Here is a 26,726-nt window from a genome sequence, read left to right on the forward strand (position 1 = left end):
CCCTCAGTCTGCCTACGTCGCCCTCGTACCGGACCCCGACGATAGTGAAGCGGGCTCGGTTTACTGTTTAAAAGCAAAACAGCGAGGTGGTGATTGCTTCCGGGTGGGCGTGATTCCGCGTCAGTGCACGTCGTCAGACGCGCATTGCCAATCGGATTGCTGGGGAGTAAATGACGTTTGGTCACATGGGGTATTGGAAGTGGTTGCTAAGTGACCTAGGGTAAACCATGGTCGCGCTAAACACGGAAGTGTTTCTAAAGACTGGAGCGGCCGATTTAAGATCTCGCATGTGAGTGCCTTTGCTAATGGTTGACTGAAATCAGTTGGTAAAATGAAATTAAAAGCAACCATAAGGTTATGAGACCCAAATTACCGCCAGTATTATATGAGGGGCTTATATTGTTGAGAGCCTATAGATAAGTTTACAGCTTATTGATGAAGATAGATCGTTAGTATTAATTCGTGCCATGTCAGAAATTGCTCGACTCCATATTAGTTCACTTCATCACAGTATTCCAGGGAATATCATCATTCAGACCTATAAGGTGGGTACCAAGCCTGCATACCCACCTTTGTTCTTTTTCAAAAAGGCGGTTGGGAGTATTCATTACGCCAATCACATGCTCAATGATAGTCCATCGCATGTCGTTGGGAGTGTGGTTCCGTTCCAAGAAATGACGGCTCATTTTGGTGGTCAGTTTCTTACATCTAATGTTCGAACGGTGTTCACCTATCCTTTGCTTAACTTTGCGGGTCGTCATGCCTACATAGCGTAGGTCGCAGGAACAGGTGATCAGGTAGATGACGTCTTGAGTATTGCAATTTGTGTGACCTTTCTGTGTCCAGATTTTGCCTGGCTCAAGCGTTTTGGAGTGTGTCGTTAGGTGGCAGACACTACAGTTTGCGCAGGGGAAGTGTCCAGTAACTCTCGGTAAGCCCCAAATGTCTGTGATCGATCTCTGTGGTCGGTGCTTCAATTCTCGGTCGAGTATGCACCAAAGTGTCCCTCAGGCTGCGTCCTTTTTTAAAAGAGAATAATGGTTTCTCCCAATCTGTTTTTATACTGGACACAATGCGCCAATTCTTGTTGATTGATTTTTTCATGTGGTTGGACATTGTGCTATATGTAGTTACGCAAGTCAGCGGTATGGTTTTATTGTCTGTAACCCTGTCTTCAAGGAGAGATTCTCGTGGTTGGTTGCGAGCCCTCTTGTAACCTTTATTCAGTATTTTGGATGGATAGCCTCGTAACTTGAGTTTGTCAGTTAGATCTGAAGACTGGATCTTAAAATCTTGGAGATCAGAACAGTTGCGTCTTATCCGCAAATATTGGCCGTATGGAAGGTTTTCCTTTAGGGGCCGGGGATGAAAACTTGTGAATTCAAGTAGGTTGTTGCGAGCAGTCGGTTTTTGATATGTTTTTGTGGTCAATCTTGTCCCGGAGACCTGAATCCTCACATCCAGGAAGGTGACCTCTGTTCTGCTCAGTTCAGAAGTGAATTTTAGATTAGTGTCTAGTGTGTTAATCCAACCTAGGAAGGCCTGTAATTGTTCATCACTGCCTGTCCATATTACCAGGACATCATCAATGTAACGTCTCCATATTTTGATGGAAGACGTGAAGGGGCCATTGGGTTGTGTGATATGCCTCGCCTCAAAATCCGCGACGTACAGGCCTGCCACGCTGGGGGCAAATGTACTGCCCATAGATGTCCCAGTTGTTTGTAGGTAGAGGTTGTTTTTATAGGCAAAGAAATTCTCTTTTAATGCTAAGGTAGCACAGTCTAATATGAAGGTCTTGGATGCCTGGTAGTCCCAAGTTATGGAGTCTAGGGCCGTACCCAGGACCTTGATGGTGTCGTCCTGGGGGATGCTGGTGTATAGACTCTCAATGTCTAATGTAACCAGTGTCACTGTATCTCCTGAAAAATCAAGGTTTTGAAGCAACTGAAGTAAACTTTTAGTATCCTTCAGGTAGGTCGGAGTGTTTTGCACTATAGGTTTGAGATAGTGATCGCAAAACCGTGAAAGAGGCTCTAGCAAGGAGCCAATGCCTGATACGATCGGCCTTCCTGGTGGTGGCAGCTGGTTCTTGTGTGTCTTTGGTAGAGTGTAAAAATAGGGTGTTACATTTTCACTCATACTCAAGAAATCAGCCTCATTTTTGGAAATTTCCCCGTTCTCTTCAGCTCTTTTGACCAGGTTGGTGATCCGAGCTCTTAAGTCATGTGTGGGGTCTCATGTTAGGGGGGTGTAGTTCTTCCTGTCTGCCAGGAGAACTTCACATGCCTTCTCATAATCAGTTGTGTTTTGAATTACCAAACCACCGCCCTTGTCTGCTGGTTTTATCGTGATCTTAGGGTCATTTTGCAAAGATCTTAGTGCCTGGTATTCCTCTATACTGAAATTGCTATACACCTTTCAGGTAAAAGCTTTAGTATACCCACAATCATCATTATTTAGTAGAAGAATCTGATGTCCATGAGATAAAGCCGGACAGGTACATTTGATTGAACTGTAACACCCAATTTTTACCTAGTATACACAATACTTTTCTCTTGTAACTCATCTACAGGTTTCATATTGCTGCTTTACATTGCTATTGTTCCAGCCACATTTGAAATTAGTTTGAGGTTAACAGTGTTATCCCTTCTTTGGTTTCAGGGCCAGGCCTGTGAACTTCTCCAGAAAGCTTTGAAGACGCCAGAATTTAAGCTCTCGTTCTCAGAAACTGAATGGGAGAAACTTGTCAAAGAAAGTATTCAACAGGTCCATGAGGTAAGAAGAAATATGCAGTGGAATCTTGGAAAGGTTTTTAATTTTCTTTATTTTATTTAATGCTTTTTTCTGTAGCAAACAATTTAATACAGTACATCTTTACATCAGCTGGGTGCACTACACATAATGCATACAATTTACTACAATCAGAGAAGATATCCTTAACAAGTGTAATCAAGTAGTTAGTGAATGCATTTACCATCAATAATACCTAAAACGAGTCTGAAAAAGTGTATCATCTACCTTTAGGTAGCATCCCATGTATCAGTTCCGTTCTTAAATACCTCTACTTCCCTGTGGTCTCCTATGTCTTTTCCCACTAAGTATTGTTGTTTTAACCCCCAGAAACCTTTGGGGCGATTCTGTGGTTTTAGTAGGAATCTTGGATAGGTTCTGGTACATGTTTGGATTTTTTTCTTAGATTGGTTTATACTTGACCACCGGGATATCCAGTCTCAGATAATGGGCTTTTTCGAATTAATAGCCTGTAGTAAGAGCAGTGCAAAAGAGGCCTCCTTTGGGTCCACAGATATTCAGTCTTGGTCTTCAGTTTATTTCTTCTTCAACTCTTAAATGTTCTTTATATGTTCTCATATGTGGTTTGCCCAACATGGTAGTGATTTATATTGTTAAGAGCAATGTCACAGAAACCAATATGTCAGTGCTCTCTTATGGGCTTTCCTACCAACTCTGAGTCAGTTCTACCACGTGATTACATCGCTAATGCATTTTAAAGAGACATCAAGGTTGACTGTCTCTTAAAAAGTCATGTTTCACTGTTTTTGTAAGCCTAGCTTGAAACTGTGTTGAATATTCAATAAAAAAGCACAATATATTGTTATTTTGACTTCTTTAATTTTTCTTAACTGTTGTGTTCTGGTTGTATGATGAGTTTTTGCAGTCAATTCATAGTGGGATACTGCATTGCCAAGGTTAGTATTTATTGTAATTTTCCAGTGCCTCACCTCCATAACATCATCCCTTTAATAACTTTTTTTATTCTCTGAGGATCTTTTTTATATATATATAAAATTACTTTTATTGTAAGTCTTTTTTTGTTTTTAGCTTAAGTTTAATTTCTGTTAGTGTGCTTTGTTTCCGTGCTACTTATCCTGTATCGAACGATTTTTTCAATTTTTCCCCTTCCTGATATAACCCTAACCTTCTATTCCCTTTTATTGTTTCTATATGATGTATACCATTATCCCCAAACCGCAACTGTCACATTTTTGTTGTTTAATAATGTTGTTGAAAGTAATATTTTAGCTGTGTATTACTTAAATTGCAAATCACTCTTTTTAATTTGTATTTGAATTTTTTTAAATATATTTTTAACTTACATTATTTATCATTTTAATTGTTTTTAACTATTTTATATGCATTCATGCTAAGGGTAGTTCAAGTTATGTATTTTATGGGGAAACATCCAAAGTATCCTCTATTTTAAATATTTATTATAAATATTATATTCAGCTTGCCTATTATACAATTCATTATATGTAATTGTAATGGAATTAAGGTATATCTTATGTTATTATCAGTTATATTTTTACTTAAACTTTATTTTGAGGGGCCTCTTTTAATTCTGTTTTTTCAATCTACGAAATATATATTTTTACATTAAATAAGTTTCCCTTATCACTTAAAATTATTTTAATTAAACATAGATAGGGATTTTATTCCACCTAAGCTTATTTTTTACAATCTAACTCCTGACAGTCTATTGGTTACTTTGACGTAGTAGTGCCTTTGTAGTTGGGAGTATAATGTGATTCCTAAGTATTATTTTTTCATTTTTACTAGATTTCTCACTCAAAAATTCTTTCCATCCATTTTTATTGTAAATATTCTTAAGTGTTTTCATGTTGAGTCATCCCTCCATTTTCTGGTTTCAACACCAGCCTTAATGGTTTGTGAAGGAGTGTTCCCGCTCCCCCCTCCCTGGAAATATTTACTCACTTGTTTGCCCAGTATTTCTTGCATGGCTGTGATTTAATGTTGTAGCTGTTACAGTTCCTTCTGGACAGTGAAAGCTATTGAAGCAGTGAATCTGCTGATGTCAGCTTACCTTACACTGTCCCTCGAGAGCTCTTATACCAGGGAGAGATGTGGTGCACTTGCAGCAGAGAGAATGCTAAATCATGCAATCAATGGAAGAGCAAAAAGAGAATGGCTCAGAGTTATGTAAATGCATTGAAAATGGTGGCTGCGGAGACTTAAAATACTAAACGTGTGTGTGGTGTCCATTTGCCTGTATATTCCTGTATATACATTAAACATAGCAGTGTCATTTGCAGGAGTTTGAGAGCTGCGGTCAAGAAATGTTTTGGGGTCCCAGTTTGGAATAAAATATAATTGTATTACCCATTTTTCTTTTAGCTAATTCGTGGATTGTGATGCCGAAAAATAATTCATTTTATGTTAAGGGTTGAGATTCAGAAATATACAGAAGCGTGCTAGATAGAAAGTTCTCTCTCCCGGGGAACCCTTGGAAGGTTGTGTCCTGGGAAATTTCCCATTTTGCCCATGGCATTTGCAGTCTATAGATCATAATAATCAAGTCCTTCTTTTTGCTGCTTCAGTTCTCCTCCTCTCGAGAACTGACCCACAGATTGCAGGACCAGACGTCCAGTGTAGTAGCAATATTTTAAGGCATTTTAAGGGGCAGCAGAACTAATTTTTTGTGCCGTTGACCATAGGATGATCAGATGTTCATCAGATGGTTGTAACTACATGCCTAGAGCCCTTAACTGAAGCATATCATCAGCCCATACTTGGTTTTTCACCGGAGTCCGACGAACTTCTGGCCGCCCTTGATGTCGTCTGGTTATCTCCAATCCGACAGCCGTTCTGGAGTGACCAGGAGACCCAGGCTTGGATCTGATGCTGAGCCTCACAGCCATTCTGGAATGACCGGGAGATAGGCGCCTGAGGATTCTGTATCCCGTTGCGGCCCCAGTTCTCCCACAAGGCAACACAGTGTGGTCCCTCCTCAGCAGCATCGGCGGAGCCCCGATCTATCGGCCTTCTACCCTCCGGGTAGTCCTCTAGGAGGCACAGCCGGGCCCGTGGATTCCTCGCTCCCGCAGTGTTAGCCCCTAGAGTGGGGCCTCCTATTCACCGGAAAATCCTCCACGATGCACAATCAGGCCCTCGGATACCTCAGCCTCCGCAGCAACAGCCCTTAGAGCGGGGTTGTAAGACCATACATTGCGGGCTTCAGGACCATCAGGATCAATACAGCATCGGGACTGCTGGTAGTGGCTGCTCCCACGGTGCTGTGGGGGAGCCTCCGGGGCCTCCTCAGTTTCCCCGTTTTCTTTGAGCTCTTCGACCCCCTGCCTGCTGTAGTCCCGACACGCCTGCCCTCTCGTCCCTCGGCGGCGGTGTCCGTCGGAGAGCGCTATACGTCTAAGTGGGACCCCCGTTGGTAGCGGGGACATGGCGCCTGCCGACCGCCTCGAGTATGGAGCCTGACTTGCTGGACCTCCGGGAGAGCTCGAGGTGCAGCCCCGCCCCCCCCGCCTGAATAACGCACACACACCAACGACGATTGCACGTTTTACTTTAGGATCGAACATCAGATCCTCAGAGAGGCCGAACCTACCTGCCTGTGTAGCAGCAGCTACTTCGCTGTACTTGAACCTATGGATTACAGAGCGATCAGCAATACAGAGTAAATCAATCCTCTCTGAATACTACAACAGCCACAACAACGCTACCAAGGTAATTTATTCTTTGCTCATTTGACTTTCTCATCGTGACAAAGCCATATATCTGCTGGTGCAGGTCAGTGGCTTTTAGGGTATAGCTTGTCCCAAAATGGCTGAATGGGTATCTGTTCCAAAATGGCTGTCTTTCCTTTAAAATTAGGGCAAGTAGCCCCCTCACCCACCCACTGTTCACTTCCAAGGGGGCCTTTACAACTTTTTCATGGGCCTATTTTCAATTTCACTGCAACTGTAACAGGACTACAACTGAAATAGGACCACATTGTGATAGTCAGTGAAACAGGACTATTCTGCTCTTCCACTTCTCCCTATCTGTCCTCCTAAGGACTGCATAACCCTCTAGTAAGCTCTCGACTAAAAAGTCGTCCATCTTAGACTGCCTCAACCACTTTCACAACCATAATACATTAGCCCTGACTTAACCCTGACCCCAGCCAGCTATGACACTCTAGCCTATACTACAGCACACTATAGCACACACTTTCACACCCTACTCCCCTCACCTACACCCCTGCTCACAACATGGAACTCACAGCCACTCACATACAATATCACTTATCCCCCCAAACTCTCTAAAAAATCTGCCAAACGCGTCAAACATATTTGTTTTAAATCTCACCCAGAAACTCCCTTTGCTGATCCTTATTTTTCACCACACAACGGGATCACGACCACTGACCTCATTTTCCACACCAAACGTAGAGCCCAATGGAGGAAAGCATTCCTAGCCTTACTCTCGATTTCTTCCACTAGGAAATCCGCTCATGGTCTAGCGATTTCCATTGCACCATCACAACTCTTCCAAGCGACAGCAAGCATCACACTTCCCCATTATTAAAGAGCATGTGTCTAATCCACTTACTACTACCCAATCGACACCCACACTTAGCACCCAAGATACCACAGCTCCAACCCCTTATGTCACCTCCCCCCCCCAATTCCCCAGCCATCGCAGATTTCAGATCCCTACGCCTCCCCCAAGTTTTCTACCCCTTCCACCAACGCACGTCACCTCACTTCACCTAACCCTCACAGACTTCTAACTTGCACGACTGTGGCAAGAAACACACCCCCTACTCAATCTGAAAGCTCCCCCGGAACGACCATAGCCCCCCCCCCACCTCCAGCCCCTCCCCCATCACCATCCCTCCCCCTACCTCTGCTCTTGCTCATTATGACACTTTCTACCTCCCCATTCCAGTATTGAAACAACTCGCGCGCTTACTATAGAAGCTGTTCCCCCATCGGTTTCGTTTAGATGTTGCTAGCCCTCTAACAGCTCCCCGCCTTATATCTCTCCCCCCTTGCATCATCCCTATTCCACCTGTCCACCTCTAACTTTGAACCCCCCCCATACCAGCCAACACCCCTGTGATCACCTGGTGGCTTATAAAAGGACTCCCCACCACGACCATTTAATGAACATCCCACCCCCTCTAATCCACCCTCAGAGCATATTCCACCCCCTATTACACCTCCCACACCCCCTCACCTATCGACCGCACCTACTACTCAGATAGCTTCAGCAACAACTCTACTAATCAAACATGCAACACCCTCTCCTATGTTTCCCCAAATCATACACCAGAGCACACTCCACTCCCGACCACACCTCCCACACCCCCTCACCCACCACCAACCACTCTGATACATCCATACCAATGACTCTCCCAACACCATACGCAACACCCCCTCCTATTCTTCCCACACCTGCACTAGATTACACATCGAACCGGGCAAATACTCCTCAACTCATACCACAGACTCTGGATGAGATTATGTCCACACTTCTCCAAATCAAAGAGGAACTCCATACTTTTAAAGAGTTTATTTCGAATCAACCAAGGCACTCCAGACCCTCCAGAACCTTTAAAGGGCAAGCCCCCTACCCACCCTCCACTCTCCCCCAAACATAATCTTCCCTACTGGATTTCTATTCCCTCCTGTAATTCTGCCACCCGCCCATTGCGAAGCACCAATCCACTTTCGGAGTACGACATACGGTCCCTTCTACACTCTTACGAACCCGCTCTCACAACCCACATAGCCACCACACACCTGCCCATCCCCACTATCCACCCCAACCCTCGCAGGTCCTCCACACACAACAATAGAGGTATCATTGACAATAATCTTAGAAAAGTCACACTCCCTCGGGATCCCTCCTCTTCCCTCATCACTCCCGGCTTAAATGCACACTCCTGAACTGTAGATCGGCCTTTAGACACGGAGCAGACATAGCCAACCTCATTATCGCGCACGACCTGGACCTGACAATACTCACTGAAACCTGGTTAACAGAATCCTCATTGCCACTCATCGACATTCTAGTACCCCCTAACTACAACATCATCAGATTGGACAAGAGTGGCAAGCGAGGGGGTGGAATCGCATGTATACACCGGAGCAACCTCTCCTTAAATAGAGCCATATCCCCTGTATTCCCCTCCTTTGAACCCATGTGCCTCGACATCAACAGCAACGGCAATCCAGTAGGCTCTTTACATATTATCTACCATCCTCCAGGGGACAACCTCACCTTCACGGAACACCTCATGGACATAGTCACAATGAATTCTGGACGACAAAACACACAAATATTCCTTGGTGACTTCAACCTCCACTGGAACGATCACAACGACTCTGTGGTCAATAGTCTCAAAAACTTCCTCTGCGCACTAGACCTCACCCAAATCTGCAACAGGCCTACACACAACAAAGGCTCTATCTTGGATCTAATCATCCCCAAAGGCGACTCCATTCAACTTGAATCGATCCAACCCTGTGATTGGTCAGACAACCATATTATCACCTTCTTCATCAATGAATCCGTGAAACTTAACCCGGCTCAATCCACCAAACCAAAAATTTGGAAAAGAGACCTGAAGAAACTCAATGCCAACTCATTACCATCTCCCAGTTACAATCTTCTTAATAAAATAATATAATAAAGGGGCTTATAAAGCGCATTGGTGACGCCATCCCGGCGTGTCCCCGCGCTGTGGAGAGAGTGACGGAGCAGGCAGTAACCGAGGCTACTGGGTGAACAAGTGAGTTTTTAGTAGCTTCCTAAATACCGTTTCGGTCTTGGCCAGCCTAATATCGATGGGAAGAATGTTCCACTGATTGGCTGCCAGCACTCGGAAGGAGCGACCACCCATTCTGGCCTTCTTAATGCGTGGTACTTTCAGAAGGCCCATGCCCAGGGAGTGAAGTGCTCTGGTGGGCTGGTAGGGGATGGCTAAATCCTTCAGATAATCAGGGGCTTTTGAAACGGTAATCCTGTAGCAGAATAACAGAGCCTTAAACAGGATCCTTTTTTTTATAGGAAGCCAATGAAGGGCAGACAGAGTGGGTTTAGATGCCGTTCTTTTGGGGAGTCTGAGAGCTAGCCGTGCTGCAGTGTTTTGTAGCACCTGGAGCCGCCTCAGGTTTTTCTCAGTAGTCCCCAGTAGCAGTACATTCGCATAATCTATGCGGGAGGTGACTAATGCTTGGGTCATGGTCCGTCTAGCCTCCAGGGGCAGAAGGTCCAAGGTACGGTTAAGGGTCTTCATTATCCCAAAGCACTTCCCTGCTACTTTGTTGACGTGGCTCTCAAAAGACAGTTTCGGATCCACCCAGACTCCGAGGTTTTTAGCCTCCCTGCCAGGGATAGGTGTAGGGCCAAGGCAAGGAGGCCACCAATCCTGAGTCCAGCTGGCATCCTTTCCCCCTATCACTAGCACCTCAGTTTTAGAGCCATTGAGCTTCAGGCAGTGTTGGTTCATCCAGCCTGCAAGCGCCTGCATGCAGGTTTTAAAATTGGCCGCAGCTAAAGTGGGTGACTGTGATAGGGAGATGAGCAGTTGGGTATCATCGGCGTAGGATACTAATTCTATGCCGTATGATTGGACCACCTCTGCTAATGGAGCCATATAAAGGTTGAACAGGGTGGGGCTCAGGGCAGAGCCCTGAGGCACCCCCTGTTCTAAGGCTATGCTGTCAGAGAGAAACGAGCCTCTCTGGACCTGAAAACTGCGGTCAGAGAGGAAGGCCTTGAGCCAGCCCAATGCCGCCTTCTACCCCCTGCCGGCGCCTCCGACATACAGGTTCTCACCAACCACTACCTCAAATCTATGACCTTGATAATCAATAAGGTTGCTCCCCTTCAACTAAAGAGAGTTTCCTCTAAAAACTCAAAACCATGGTACGACGGGCTGCTTAACGAAGATAGACGATCTTTGAGATTGGTGGAACGCAATTGGAGATCAGTCCCATCTGCTATGCGCCTCAAAACACTAAGGAAAAAAAGAAACGCATACTTTAGAAAGATCAAGCGCTCGAAAGCAGACTTCTTTAGCCACCAGCTAGACCAAGCAAGAAACCGGCCCAAAAAACTGTTTGAGTTAATCAAAACTCAATCCAAGGTTGAACCTCAACGATTACAGAACACAACTAGTATACAACCGAACTGTGAAGAATTCTCTACCTTCTTTAATCTAAAGACGGATAACATCAGGAAAGATCTCCTCATTGACCTAATCTTACATTCTAGTCCCCACAGCAAAACATCCCTTGATCTAAAAAAACAAGGCCTCATGGTCGTCCTTCGATACTTACATGGAAGAAACTATAGGCAAGATTCTCAGTACTCTGAAGCCCTCTTATCACCTCACTGACCCTCTCCCTGCAAACGCTGCAAAGATCTTTACCCCATTGCTTCTCCCTCTCTGGACCAAAATCATTAATAGTTCACTTCAACAAGGATGCATCCCAGACTCCCTTAAAGTGGGACAAGTATCGCCCATACTAAAGAAACCCACAGCTGACCCACCGACCTAAACAACTATCGCCCTATTTCCAATATCCCTACATTGGCCAAACTGTTAGAAAAATGTGTACACCTCCAAATGACAAAACACATCGAACACTTTGACCTCCTCAACTCACACCAATCAGGCTTCCGAGCTGGCCACTGCACTGAATCAGCTATGACACACATAATTGATGACTCGCTGCAAATACTTGATCAGAACGGTACTTGCCTCCTCATCCTACTCGACCTCTCATCAGCCTTTGATACGGTCAAAAACGAGAACCTACTAGATCTGTTGAATCACAGAATGGGTCTATGAGGGACAGTGCTCAAGTTGTTTACCTCCTTTTTTCATAACCGGAGGCAAAAATTCAAGATTAACAATACCCTGTCTACACCCGTTCCAGTAACATTAGGTGTCCCACAAGGATAATCCCTATCCCCGTCATTGTTCAATTTAGTCACTGAACCACTCACCGCACTGCTGCAAGCATCTAACGTGCAATTTCACATGTACGCAGACGATACCCAACTCTACCTTAAAATACACACCCCTGAAGACATCAAACTACTCAATGTAAAAACCAGGTCAGGGACAATCAATATTTGCCCGGCGGTATCGCCTCTTTAACCCACAAAATATTAATCAATGAAGAGGCAGGCGCTGGAGACTGGAAGGCAGGAGACAAGGTTTATTCTCTCCGGAGGAGAACACATCAGTTCAGACAGCCAGTATCGTCACGAGGTGCTCTAACCGCATCTCTGAGGCCTGGCCTCTTATACACATTTTCATGATCTTTATTGCAGGTAACACATTCTTGCAATGCTTTGAAGTATGAAAGGACATCCTCTGAATCTCCCCTTCAGGCCCGTTCCCACACACATTTACAGTTGAAGTCCCCACCCCGGTCACAACAGGTGATGATTATCGCGCAGCTGGACATTCCGCCGATTCACGGAATGTGGGGGTTGATCGGATCTCATAGGGTGAGGGCTTTGATCAATTCGAGGGTCCTTTAATGAGGGAAGCTTCCTACTGTACGGGGGGGGCAATAAACTGTATCCGCAGAGCTAGGTGGCGGCCTGGGAACGAGGAAGACAAATGGGCACACAGGAAAGGGGGTTTGTATCAAAGGGCCTGGGACCATGAAAGGAATGAAGGGAGGTGTCGCGCTGGGAACAGGATGGGGTTCTGCGGCAGAGCTGCGCTGAAGAGGGGTTTATGACCCAAGGCATGTGAGAGTGGGGGGGTTGTCAGCGTGCGGGCTTTGTGAGGGCGAAGGGCTGTGCTGGGGGCCAGTGGCGTGCAGAGGGTGGTTCTGATCGAGGCACCTAAAATGGTGGATGCGCACGACAAAAAGTGTGGCATCAGGGGAAAAGGCAAGATGGCGCAGATAATGTTTACCAAACCGTACTAATTTTCCACAGTCCTCCCTTTAACATATCCAAGACATCTTGCTGGCCTATTTCCTATCCATGTCTACTGTGGTGGTCATAAGTAAAGAAGTAGGAACCCAGGTGAAGAAGCTATAAACATTACATTTAAAATCTTTCGTCTTAGGAGGCGGGTCTATCGATAAACTCGTTTGCAGGAAAGTCATAGTAATGCAATATCGGACAAAAACGATTCTGTAGTGAGAGCGTTGAGTACATTTCATAGATGCTTATAATCATTCGGAATATGAACTGATAGGTTTATTACATATGTAAATTCTTTTCGCATTCGGTTGGAGTATAATCAATACAATGGTGGCTGGGAGAGAAATGAGACGTAGTAAAAACGATAATCAAGGGTGTCATTGTTCGAAGGGGAAGTCCTATTGTCATGGACCATTATTAGTGAGTTCTCCGCATTCTTTGTCGTCTTCTGTTGGCACTGTGGAGCACCGGCGGTGGAGCTATGGGTCCAGCTCTATTCTAGGTCCCGCGTTTGCAGGGGCATGACCTTTTCCTCGCTTTTCTGGTCAAAAAGGTCCTTTTCGCCCTGTGTCCTTTTGAGTCGATTGTCAAAAAGTTCAGGTGGAAGAAGTGTGCGTGTGAGTAGTCCTTAGGGTAGGTCGGAGAAAAAGGGGGATGGAGCAGGGCCAGATCGGGAACAGACCAGGGGGACGGAAAATTTCAGGTAGGCGGGCTCATGACCGAGTTCAGAGAGCGGGGACTTTTCGGCACACGTTGAACATCGAGCAGGGGCATCAGGTCAGCCCTTTCCTCTCATTCTGAAGTCAGGCCGCGTGCTCCCACATCCGGTCTCTCTCTCCTCCAACAGTGGTACCCTTAAATGAGTTTGAAAAGACAGTCTTTAGAGAATTGGCAGAGGAAGGTAATCACATAAGTCTATTTCTCTCCCAGCTCCAAGCAAATGAGAAGCATCCGTTACATTGGGGTTCACAACCAACATATAAATAATTGATGATGGGCTTGTTGGATTTCCTATAACTTTCCTTCGTAACTATTTCTTTGGTGTCTGTCGGTGTTACATTCATTGTCGTGGTACGAGATCTGGTACCTATTCATTGCATTTTGTTTATTACAGTTACGTCAGTTCTTCTGACAGAGACCCACCTTCCTAGTACGAGCCTTACAAAGCTATACCGTTCTCCAGGGCTTTATATTTTACGAAAAAGTGCAACGTGCTATCACCATGGTCTGATAGGTATCTTTCTGAGGGACGAACATAGGCTAAACAATTTTCCATTCTATCAATGCATCCTACCTTCCAGCTAAACATTTTACTTTCAACAGGGTTCATTGCAACAATTTCTTCATTTCGGTCTAATCTTAACTTTGCAAACATCATTCTAGTTCCTACATAGCCTCTTACAACCTGACTACTTCATTAAAAAACCGGGGTCTTATGGAAAACAACTAGGGACATAGCAAACTGTGGTGAGGGACTATCGTCTTGCTTTGTGTCATAAGGGCGTTATTTAGCAGAAGGCCACAGTTCAGTTGGTAAGCGTTCAGTGACATTTCTTGAATTCTAAACTCTGTAGCTTGCTTATCAACAAATCATTTCTAGGAACAACGGCTGGCCTGTGTTAGTCGTAAGTCGACCCATCTCTTACAACCGGGAGTGAGGGACATTTTTAAAAACTCTCGTCCGGGGCAGCTGATACAAAACTGGGGGCGTTCTGGGAAGATGGGGATGTTTCGATCACCTTTTCTGTTTGGGTATTGCGACAATTCGGGACGGGGAAGGTCGCGTTATCTGAGGCATTTTTTATCAAAGAAGCCACTGACATGTAGTTCCCTTATTACGGGTCAGATTAGGGAACCTCAGTCGTCTTACCTGTCCTTTCCCTTTTGGCCAATTCTAGGTTTCATCAATTTTTAGCAGAAAGGAGAGGTAGTGACACGGCATCAGGGTGATTTTATTTAAGACAAATTTTGTGCAAATACTTGCGGTATTTGGAGCCAACTGGGTGGTGCACCAGGGGTGGCGGTTTGCCAATTAGGTGCTAGTCGTTCGGAAGAGTGAGAGTGTGGAGGAGAGAGAGAGAGAGAGAGAGAGAGAGAGTGCAACAATAGGCTAAATAGTACACGTGCGACATTGGGGGTGGCAGTGTATTAAGATAGGCTATTCAGCGCATTACACAACATGAGACATCACGGGTCTGTGTTAGAATTTCGAAAGCATGCAGTTTGGGACGGACGAGCATTAGGCCGGGTACAGGGGACATGCATTGAGTAAAAGGCACCATTTTGTCACACTTCTCGCACTCTCGGTCCTTTGACCAGTTAAGTCAACACTTCAGTCACACAAAAACATTCTCTCATAGCTTCAGACATACGTGACATGTGCCCATTCACGCAACACGGATTAAGGGTGATCGTGTTTCATCATATCATACAACTTATTGGCTCTTTCGTTACAAGAGCAGTTTGTGGGTGTGCTTAGGTGCCACCTTGCAGCGTTAGTCCGCTTCATGTAACAGACATTGCGAGGCTTCAGATCTTCACCATACCTCAGTCGTGATTTCAATGTAACCTGTAGAGGGAGGAAAAGAGGGGAAGGGAGGGGGACAACATTCGAGCATATCAAATGCATGGGTACGAAAGTCCTTTACTTACCTCATACTCGTCTTATCTCCTCGGGATAGAATCCCTGGGGTCTTGGTTTCTAAAGCCAGGGGGGGGGGGCAGTGTGTCCTTATAGGCCGTGTGTAGGGAAACGTTAAAAAATCAGAAGCACTTAGTGCGAGGTATCTAGTTGGTAGATGTATCTAGCTATCGGGGTCCTTAAATCTTTTCCAACGCTGTGATGTTCTAAGGTTTATCAGTTCTTCGGTCAACTCTGTTCCCTAGTACCTTTGAGTGTCGTACCTTTATAACATTCTATCATTTACACCGCTTCACTTTACCCGTCCTCGGAAGTCGAGGTCCTTCTCCATGCGTTAGTTCCTGAGCCAGTCGCATACTTGGAGGCAGAGTATTGTGTCTTAGATTCGATCCTCCATCCGGGGCTGGGCAACCATCTTCCAATAACCTTAAAGAGAGAGCAAAGCAGGGTGCACAGAAAAACTCTCCCGCTGATCCCACATTTAAAAAGCATGCAATACCTGTTCATAGTTTGGAAAACCTTTATTTGCACAATCGTTCAGCATGTAGATATGAGGGTGCAATCGTATTTGGCCGGACACGGCGATGGCTGAAGCACGTACAGTAAGGGGGGTATTTTGCAGCATTAAAAACATTAAAAAGGGTTTATTTAGTCATTTTGCAGGAAACTAAAAAGGTCTATCAATAGGTGAGGGATCATGGGGCATTTATTTCATAATTGGAAGCACAGTCAGACTAGTTGTAATCAAATTTCCTAAATGCATACCGTGGGCGTGTGTCACAAGCGAGGTTATGTATCAGTTACAAAAATATAATAAATCGTACATTGGAACCAACAATTTTAACGGGATCCTTTTACATGTTCGTCGAGCGAACCCTCCTTCTTTTTCGTCAAGTGTACAAAGGATCATATACATATCTCAGAATATCAAGTTTTATTAGTTAAAAATACCACGAGGTGTTCGTAAGTTCTCATTGACCCCGGCGCCATTTTGGGCGGGGCCGGGTTAGTCCGGAAGTAGCATCAGGGACAAAATGTTTCCCACAACCGGCGGTTGGACCAGAGTCCTTTTCGGCAGTTCAAAAACTCGTGCTAACAGAAGGGGTGGCTATGTCGTGGTTATTTCGTTAGCGACCAAGGCAGTTGTTCCTCACCGGAAGCCTGCAGGGGCCGAGGGCTCCGGGGACTTTTGTAGAATCTTCAAGGCTGTGGAGATGCTGTCGGAGGTGGGGGCTCCTGCCCCGGTGGGCAAGCGTCCGAGTTACATTGTTGGTCAAAGTTACTCTAGCGGCCTAGACCCGCCTTCCAGGGGGGGGCCCAGACGCCATTTTGAGGCCCTGCAGCAGCCGCCCTTCGTCGAGTCTGCAAGAGTGGAAGAGACCTTTTGGGGTGAAAGAAATGGAACTCCGTGCCGTGGGAGCAGGACATTTGGCTAGGGTGCAGCTGTGGCGCCCCCACCTGGGGGGGCGAGGGAGACTCGTTCGCGCCGTCTCCCTCTCCCAGTGCACCCCACGCCGCCCCTTCTCACGGACATACATGATGGCCACTCCACATCCCGTGCTCCACAAGTCCCATGTCCAGTGCTGCGGAAGTATGGCCACCTGCGGCGCAGGTCCTGTGCTGCGGAAGTATGGCCGCCGCGGTGTATGTCCTGTGCTGCGCAAGTATGGGCGCCGCTGTTGCATGTTCTGTGCTGCGCAAGTATGGGCGCAGCCGTTGCATGTTCGGTGCTGCGCAAGTATGGGCGCAGCCGTTGCATGTTCGGTGCTGCGCAAGTATGGGCGCCGCCTGGCTGGAGGATTTCGGCGCCGGGCCGGGGGCTGGGAAACCTCCTATCCGGGGAGGTGGGAGAGGCCCGTTCGCGTCGCCTCTCCCTCCCAGCCCACCCTGTACCAATTTCAGCAGAGGTATTTGTGATGGCCGGACCGGGGCTGGGAAACCTCCTATCCGAGGAGGTGGGAGAGGCTCGTTTGCGTCGCCTCTCCCTCCCAGCCCACCCCACGAAGAAGAGGATGGGACCGCCATTTCATGCCGGGCCCGTGGTGCCTCCTGGACATCCCACTGGCGATTCGATCGATGGCTGTCAGCAGGCCCCGCCCCACACGTGCTGTGTGTTTCACCTTCCGGATGGGCGTGACCGGTGACCTGTGGCATTTCGGGAACTTCCGGAGTGGGGGTAGGTATTTTGTTTGGACAGGCATGTCTGGGTAATGGGGGGTTGTCTATGCAGGCCTGTAATTGCTCCTTTCTTTTTACAGAGTGGGGGGGCAGCAGAGAGTAATCAGTCCCATTGCACTCGAAGTTTGAGTTCATTAATGGAATATATACTAATCTGTCCGAGACTACTCTGTGTATTTGTTTCTGTAGGTTATCCGAAAGGGTGGCTTTTTTGTGTTGGGGAACAGTAGCGGTAGTACGGGGTTCGTCACCGGGTAATTTAGAGCTAGGCTGGGTTTCCCGTCTTAGCGTTGTTCGATCTATGAACACTCAAACATGTCGCTGAAATTGGTCTGGCGAAATCTGTGCCATCGGGCATAATCAAACGTGGTGGTTCTATCTGGCCTGTCCGTGTCAGCCTGATTCATCTTTGTCTCACGCCTTTTCCCTTTCTGCCGGCCTGTTATTCCTGTCGGCCCTCTGCTCCTACCCTCGTTCAGTAGAGTCGGGCATTGGGCTTTCCAGTGCCCGGAACATTTACAAAAAGCACATTGGTTTTGCCCTAAGTCTGGTCGTCCTGTGCGTAATGTCGGGGGATTACTTTTGGGTCGTTGTGTCCTGGGGTTGTCCTGTCGATATATTCCTTTACCTACTCTGACCTCGTCTCTTTTCTTTCGTTGCATTGCTTCTTTGCGCCACATACCGAGACTGTCGAGCATAATAGGCGTTGTCTTATTACTACAAAGGGCTATTTCTAACGTTTCTATTTTGTCAAGATCGAAGGATCCTATCAGTGGCCACTATTTCTCTTGAGTTTCTTTGGTATACTTGTGCCACAGCTTACTATAGGCTATGGTAACTAATCCATACTTTGTGAACATGTCTTTATTAGGGGTGCCTTCCAGCGGAGCTAGATGGTCCACCTCTAATAAACGGTCCGGGCTGAACCAACTACCAACCAGTGGGGAGAAGACAGACATGACGGCTCACAACGAGGACAAAAAGTCAGCACTGCCCACCTTATCACTGCGTGCAAAGACTAGACAGAATATTTCTATTCTACGTTGTTTGCAGGCAGTGAATACCTCATGAACCAATATCAAATAATCAATAAACAATCAGTGGGGAGAATAAGTAGGCCCGCAAAAGGTCTGCGTCCTCTACCCTTTCACTATCTGCAAAGGGAACCTGTTCTTTCCTGTTTGCAGACAGAGAATCTCCAGAAAACAATCCGCGAACAGTAGTTCGGGGTAAAAACAATTAATCAGTGTGGGAGAGGGAAATCTCCCGAAAACAATCCGTGAACAAATAATCAATCAGTGGGGGAGAAAGATAGGCACGCTGGCTGCGTTACCTATCCTTCACTGTTTGCAAAGAGAAAGAGCCTATTGTTTCTCCGTTTGCAGACAGTGAATCTCCAAATAAGTCAACAAAGAGTAATACTAGTATTTTCCGGTCAATTAAACAATCATTTCGCAATTCGTCGTGTTTACACGACCTTACCCGGACCGTATGGACAGTTTCTTATCTTCCGAATCCAGCGCCCGATCGTCCTCTTTTCCTCGTATTCCTCGCGGCACTCCTGATGGTTCCCAGTCAGGACCGTGGATCACTCGAGAGAGGTCTGTTCGGAACCAGTGAAGTTCGGATGATCGGCTGCCAGACGAGGGTCTATTGGGCAAGAGCTCTCCCGATCGTTGCAGTCGTTCACTCTGTCGTCAGGACCTCTCCCACTGGATCCACGTGTCGCTGATGGGCCCCACGCTTGGGACGCCAATTGTAAAAACCAGGTCAGGGACAATCAATATTTGCCCGGCGGTATCGCCTCTTTAACCCACAAAATATTAATCAATGAAGAGGCAGGCGCTGGAGACTGGAAGGCAGGAAACAAGGTTTATTCTCTCCGGAGGAGAACACATCAGTTCAGACAGCCAGTATCGTCACGAGGTGCTCTAACCGCATCTCTGAGGCCTGGCCTCTTATACACATTTTCATGATCTTTATTGCAGGTAACACATTCTTGCAATGCTTTGAAGTATGAAAGGACATCCTCTGAATCTCCCCTTCAGGCCCGTTCCCACACACATTTACAGTTGAAGTCCCCACCCCGGTCACAACAGGTGATGATTATCGCGCAGCTGGACATTCCGCCGATTCACGGAATGTGGGGGTTGATCGGATCTCATAGGGTGAGGGCTTTGATCAATTCGAGGGTCCTTTAATGAGGGAAGCTTCCTACTGTACGGGGGGGGCAATAAACTGTATCCGCAGAGCTAGGTGGCGGCCTGGGAACGAGGAAGACAAACGGGCACACAGGAAAGGGGGTGTGTATCAAAGGGCCTGGGACCATGAAAGGAATGAAGGGAGGTGTCGCGCTGGGAACAGGATGGGGTTCTGCGGCAGAGCTGCGCTGAAGAGGGGTTTATGACCCAAGGCATGTGAGAGTGGGGGGGTTGTCAGCGTGCGGGCTTTGTGAGGGCGAAGGGCTGTGCTGGGGGCCAGTGGCGTGCAGAGGGTGGTTCTGATCGAGGCACCTAAAATGGTGGATGCGCACGACAAAAAGTGTGGCATCAGGGGAAAAGGCAAGATGGCGCAGATAATGTTTACCAAACCGTACTAATTTTCCACACTCAACACAACGCTTAGGAACACACAGACATGGCTGGCAGAGAATCATCTCAAACTGAAAGCTCTAAAAACGATATTCCTTCTAATAGCACCATCCGCCAAAGTCCCCATCATACGGGATTGGCTTAAACATCTTACTGCATTCAACGTTCAACCAACCATTGTGGACTCAGCGAAATCATTAGGCATAACCCTCGACTTCAATCTCAATATGCAGAATCATATCAGTAATGAAACTAAGGGAACAAATTTCCAGATCAATACATTGAGGAAGCTGAAACCCTTCCTGCCAGCCAATGATTTCAGGACCGCAGTCCAAACTCTAGTTATCCCTCAAGTAGATTATGGAAGTGTCGCCCTCTGTGGCCTCCCCATATCGACAACCGCACCCCTAAGAGCTTCTATTAATGCAGCAGCAAGACTCATCACTGGCTCTAAAAGACGCTCACACATCTCTCCAGACTTGAAATCCTTGTACTGGCTGCCATACGAAGCTAGAATACGCCTGAAAATCACGTGCATGACGCATAAGGCCATAACTCACAACTCGCCCAGTTATTTCGCTCAGAAATTGACAATCTCGGGTGGCTCTAGAGCCACAAGAAGCACAGAAAATCTACTACTGAAACCACAAAGATTCAACAAGAAAAAAACATATAAACGGTCCTTCTCAGGGATGACGCCCAGAATCTGGAATGCTCTCCCTCCAGAAACCAGACTTATCTCATCCACGGCATCCTTCAAAAAAGAAGTAAAATCGATTCTCTTGGCAAAATTCACATGTATATACGCTAAGGAAATCTAAAGATTCATTATTATTCCTTTTATGACCATGGTCAGCCAGACCACCTAGGCACTTCTGTTGCCTTTGCCTTGACTCTATGGGTACTCATTGGCTTACACCGTTTTGCTCATCTTTGCACAAAATGTTATGTTAAATGATTCTTGTTGTCTGTATAACCCCTATGTGTGTAAAGCTCTCTAATATCCGCGAGGATCTGGTCCGCACTCTATAAAACCTTCAAAATAAAATAAGATGTTTTTGCTTTTTGATTGTGATGACGTCCGAGCAAGTGACAAAATGGGCCACTTAAAGAGTATCAAGTGAGGGTTTCTTCTGTGGATAGGTATTTCTATGCTGATTTATAAGATGACTTGTTGAGAGCATTGGTGGTAATTTCTATTGGAGTACGTTGTTGAGTTATGACCACTTGTTTTATCTACTGCATTACATTTCAATCACATGCAAGCACAACAAGATGATGGATGGAGGGCTGAATCTTTTCAACCACTCGCTAACATTCAAGAGATCGGGGTTGAATCCATTGTTCTTTTGCTCACTATGCCACCCCAGTTTGGACCCAGCCATATGCAATTCAGTCTTGACTCTGCTGCCCTTGGATACAGTCCAGCCCGAACTGCTAAGCCAGGAGACAAGTATCCTGTGACCCGTTTCAGGATATCACACCTCATCAGCCAGGCTAGTTTGACTCCAGTGGCGCAGTGAGCAAGGGACCCACGTCTGGGGATACCCTTGGCTACTTAGGGCGATTAGAGCCTAATTACCAAATAGTATAACATCTGTCTTTCCAGAGTTCACTTTTAAGCAGTTACTGTTAATCTACTTCACAATGGCTGACAAGCAGTCATTGAATCTCGAACCTGTACTACCATCGCCAATGGACATTATTGACCCCGCATTTTGAGTATGTTCTGCATAAGATGTTAACTCAAACCCGGAGGGCCTAATCAAAGCTGCAAGAGGTGTCACATAAACGTTAAATAACGGACTGAGCGAGGACCCCGCATGAAAGTGAAAAAGGGTCTCATACTAAGTGATTCAGAACTACTATTTGCTTTTGCTCTGACACAAAAGATTTCGGTACAGCAAAAGCAGTCCCCTCAATACCGTCCGCCTGTTGACGGTTGACCAGTATTTTATGATCGATCGTGTTGAAGTCTGCCGATAAATCGAGTAAGACAAGGGGCGCACAGCCACCCCAGTCCAAAAAGTCTGTTGTTTTTATTAGGCCTGTTTTGGTTCTATGACTGCTTCTGAACCCGAACTGGGTGGTCTTTAGCAGCTGATTTTCCTGAATGTAGAGGGCAAGCTGCTGATTCATAGCCTTTTCTGGTAAAGGAAGGCGAGATATAGGATGATAACTATTCGGGTCCTTCGGGTACAGATTAGGTTTTTTATGAGAGGAAGTAAAGACTCTTCCTTCCAGTGCTTAGGAAAATATCCAGATCTAAACATGGAGTTGAATATGCAGGTATGGTGCATGGCAATATTGTACTCAGCTAATTTAGTCACTGATGGGGGGAATAGGTCCATAGGGTAAAGTGACTTATCCGCTGCTATTTGGGCTATTATTACTTGATTAACGGAGATGGCTTAAAACTCTGAAAATGTAGTTTGACGTATGTTTGGATCAGATTGATTTTGCGCCTTCCTTTTTGAAGGCATTACTTTGATCAAACTTATTGTATACTTAGACCACTTTATCAAGAAAATAATGAGATATCATATTTCAGAAAGTCTGACTGCTATTGATCTGATTATTACTGGGAACAAAAGATAATTTAGAGACTACATAGAATAGTTCTTTTGAAGAATTGTTGCCCTCTTCAATGTTTTGGGTGAAGTATACTGATTTTTCTTTGGACAAAAGAGATTTATAATTATAAATGCATTTTTTGTATTTTTCTTTTTCTTCCACTTTATACTCCTTTCTCCATTTCCGTTCTTGTCTTCTACAGACTTGCTTTTGTGCTCTAAGACTCTCAGTATTCCAAGGTGCAGAAGACTTCCCTCTGTGCGAAGTGGAACAGTAACCGAGAAAGCTGAGTTTACCCACTCAGAGTAATTTAGAGTTGCTAAATCTAAGTTCTCTACCTGGCTGAGCTCCAGGTCAACTAAAGTCTGTTTAAGTAAACCTGCCTGTTTTCAAGCAGGAATCGTATGCGAACAGTGTGGGGCTTCATCACAACGGGCACTGTTTTGTAAGCTTATGCCAAACATAACTGCATGATGGTCTGTCCAACATCAAGGCAATAAATCTATTACTTCCACCTGAGCATTGTTAGTAAACACCCCATCCATTGTGTCATGCTGAATGAGTAGGGCCATCAACTATTTGGGAGAGTCCAAAACCACCCATTGTCTCCATAAGAGCACTGGTCTCTTAATCAACTGAATCTTCTAGATGAAAATTAAAATCACCTAGGACCGTGAGATTTTTGGACAATTGTCTATCTACTAATACCACTCCTATTGTCTCTGTAAAGCACTTCTGGAATGGTATTCCTGCAAAGTTATGTACAACGTCAACTGTTACTAAATCGCAAGCAAACTAAAGTTAAAAGTGTTAAAAGCACACAGATGTGCTTAGCTTGAATGTAGCTATACATTCTATATCTGATAAACTTCTTAGATTCTTCAGATTCCTTACCTTATTATCCCCACTGGTCAGACTGGATCCGAAAATTTGTTGTGAGAAGTAACCCGGTGCGCCAGTGAGTGGCATTGTTTGGCTTCGCAAGGCATCAATGTCGTCCTCTCCCAAAGTGACGTGTGTGGTGCCTATGTAGGCACTGCCTCAGCACACTGACATCAATGCTTTTCTTCCCGCGCCAGTCAGCGCAGATCCAGAGATAGCTACCCCGGGTCACTTTTTGACTAGCCTTTTTTCGACTTTTGTCAAAGTCTTTCTAGAAAGTCTTTTCTGGTTTGGTAGGAATGTCATCCAGGAAGGCTGACTGCGGTGCCGGTCACTAATAGCCGGTGACAGCCGCTATTAGGGATAGCTACCCCGGGTCACTTTTTGACTAGCCTTTTTTCGACTTTTGTCAAAGTCTTTCTAGGAAGTCTTTTCTGGTTTGGTAGGAATGTCATCCAGGAAGGCTGACTACGGTGCCGGTCACTAATAGCCGGTGACGGAGCCGCACCTTGTTTGCCTCTGGTGACTCAAGGGCAACCATGATGTGGAGTCCTGAATCAACTGTGGACTTGAGAGAGTGGTCCCGCAAGCTACTGACAAATCGACGTTCACCGCCACAATGGTCTCGATTCTGGTTCAAGAGGAAGGTCCCGGGATCAGTTGTGAAGCCCATGATCTTCCTACTCGAAGTCCCACCGTAAGAAAAAGAGTAAGAAGTCGAAGAGGTCTTCGACTCACCACGGCCAGCTAACAAGACGAGTTAGCTTTGTAATTCGAGGCCTGGCTCCGCGGTTGAGCTAGTGCCTGAGAAAGCTCCTCACCTCCCTGAGTTTCTGGGAGCAAAAGGAACCCCCACTCCACTCCAGGAGTTTTATGAGGCCATGCACTTCATATTTGAGTGGCCCATTCTGGTCGGTGCACTTTTGGGCCTGTGTGTTCGGGAGAGGCCCCTACTGGTTCCACATCTGCTGCTCCGGCACCAGTTAGTCCCTTTGGATCCATGGATTGATCATGGCCAGCGCAGTCGACCTTCCCCGGTGCTGGTCAGATCCTTGGGCCTGGCTGCCACCTCTTGCCCTGTTCAGTCTGCCTTTCGCCCCTTTTGCAGCCACAAAAGGGGCGACTCACCACATTCCACCTAGAGGCACAGGCCGAAGCCTCTGCGGGACTGGGGACGTGGCACTCAGTGCCATGGGTTTGGGAGCCAGCGGGCAGGCCAGTCCACCAGTGCCCCCTCTGCAGCAGCTTGCAAACCTTCCTAGTCCGACCTTAGAGGGCCACCAGCTGCCAATGGCCGGCAGGATCCACCATCACCTCCCCCACTGGGACAACATCACGTCAGACAGGTGGGTTTTGCAGATAGTCAGACGGGGCTACTCCCTTCTCTTTGCGACTACTCCGTCTTCCATGCCACCAACACTCCATCGCATGTCGTGGATCACATGGCCCTTCTACGTCAGAAAGTTACGGCTTTCTTGGCCAAGGGAGCTATTGAGCGAGTCCCTGTCCCAGAAGTAGGTCGTGGTTGTTAGTCCCCCTTCTTCCTGGTACCCAAGAAGGACAAAGGCCTGCATCCTATCTTGGATCTCAGGGATGTCAACCGCTTCTTCCGGAAGGAGAAGTTCAAAATGTTGACATTAGCTCTCAACCATGGAGACTGGATGGTAGCGTTGGACTTGCACGGCGATTACTTCCACATCCCCATCCTACCAGCCCACAGGTGTTACCTACTGTTCACGGTAGGCCATGAGCAATCAGTTTACCGTGCTCCCCTTTGGCCTTACCAGCGCCCTCGGGTGGGGTGTTCACGAAAGTGATGGCGGTGGTCGCAGCTCATCTGCGCAGATCAGGTGTTCTAGTCTTCCCCTATCTCGACGACTGGCTGTTAAAAGCGGGCTCCCACCTCCAGTCTACGGCGGATCTCCTACACTCGCTGGGGTTCACTATAAGCGGGCCGAAGTCGCATCTGACCCCCTCGCAGAAGCCCCTTTTCATGGGAGCAGTTCTGGATACAGCGCAGTTTCGGGCTTATTCTCCTGAACAGTGAATCCAGGATATTCGGGCTATTATACCGATGTTTCAGCCTCTGTCCCGGGTTTCAATGAAAATTACCTTGAGGTTGCGGGGCCTCATGGCCTCCTGCATCCTGTTGGTTGACCATGCCAGTTGGCATATGCAGGCTCTGCAGAGGGGCCTGAAGTTCCAGTGGGCACAACATCAGGGGAATCTTTCTGATTGCATCCAGATCTCGGGAGGTACTGCACACCAATTGAAGTGGTGATTAACGAACCAGGTTTGGGTCAACGGCAGATCCCTTTCCCAACCAGAATTCACAGTGGTGACATATGCGTCACTCCTTGGATGGGGCGGCCACATGGGAGAGGCGTAGATCACAGGCCTCTGGTCTCTGGCGGAGTCCGGGCACCGCATCAATCTTCTGGAGCTCTGGGCGATTCGTCTGGCACTGAAGGCATTCCTTCCTTCTGTCAAAGGAAGGGTAATGCAGGTGCTCATGGACAACACCACTGCCATGTGGTACTGCAACAAACCGGGCAGGGTGGGGTCGTGGACTCTTTGTCAAGAGGCTCTTCGCCTTTGGACGTGGCTGCAACATCAGGGCATGTCCCTGGTGGTTCAACACCTGTCAGGTTCTCTGAACACCAGGGCGGACAAACTCCGCCGCCGGTGCATGATGGATCACGAATGGCGTCTTCCCTCGGAGGAGGTGCAAGGTCTCTTCCAGCATTGGGGAGAGCTTTGGTTAAATCTGTTTGCTGCCAAAGAGAACGCACAATGTCAGCAGTTCTGCACGTTGAAATTTCCAAGGCGGCACTCTCTTGGTGACGCTTTTTGGCATGAGTGGAGTTGCGGTCTTCTATACGCCTTTCTCCTATACTACTTCTACCTAGAGGGCTGAAGAAGCTCAAGCACGACTGTGCCCAAGTCATTCTTGTGGCTCCCGACTGGGCATGACGAGTCTGGAATCCTGAGCTCGTGAACATGGCTGTGGCCATGGCTCTATCTTCTAAACCTCCTTTCTTTGCTCTCCATGCGGACAAGGTTGTGCTTCGAATTAGACCTACATTTCTTCCCAAAGTGGTTACCTCTTTCCACATAGGACAGACCATTACTTT

General features: G+C 46.7%; 1 protein-coding gene across 2 annotated transcripts in view; it reads left to right on the top strand.

The window, feature by feature from the left end:
* Positions 1-26,726, top strand: part of MYBBP1A (MYB binding protein 1a) — a 678,288-nt gene that overhangs the window by 597,212 nt on the left and 54,350 nt on the right. For both annotated transcript variants that reach the window (XM_078679447.1, XM_078679448.1), the window contains exon 24: positions 2,665-2,778. In XM_078679447.1, coding sequence (XP_078535573.1) covers positions 2,665-2,778 — 114 coding nt within the window. The remainder of the gene's footprint in view (positions 1-2,664; positions 2,779-26,726) is intronic.

This window comes from Lissotriton helveticus, chromosome 3_1 (assembly GCF_964261635.1).
Source record: "Lissotriton helveticus chromosome 3_1, aLisHel1.1, whole genome shotgun sequence".
Lineage (NCBI taxonomy): Eukaryota > Metazoa > Chordata > Amphibia > Caudata > Salamandridae > Lissotriton > Lissotriton helveticus.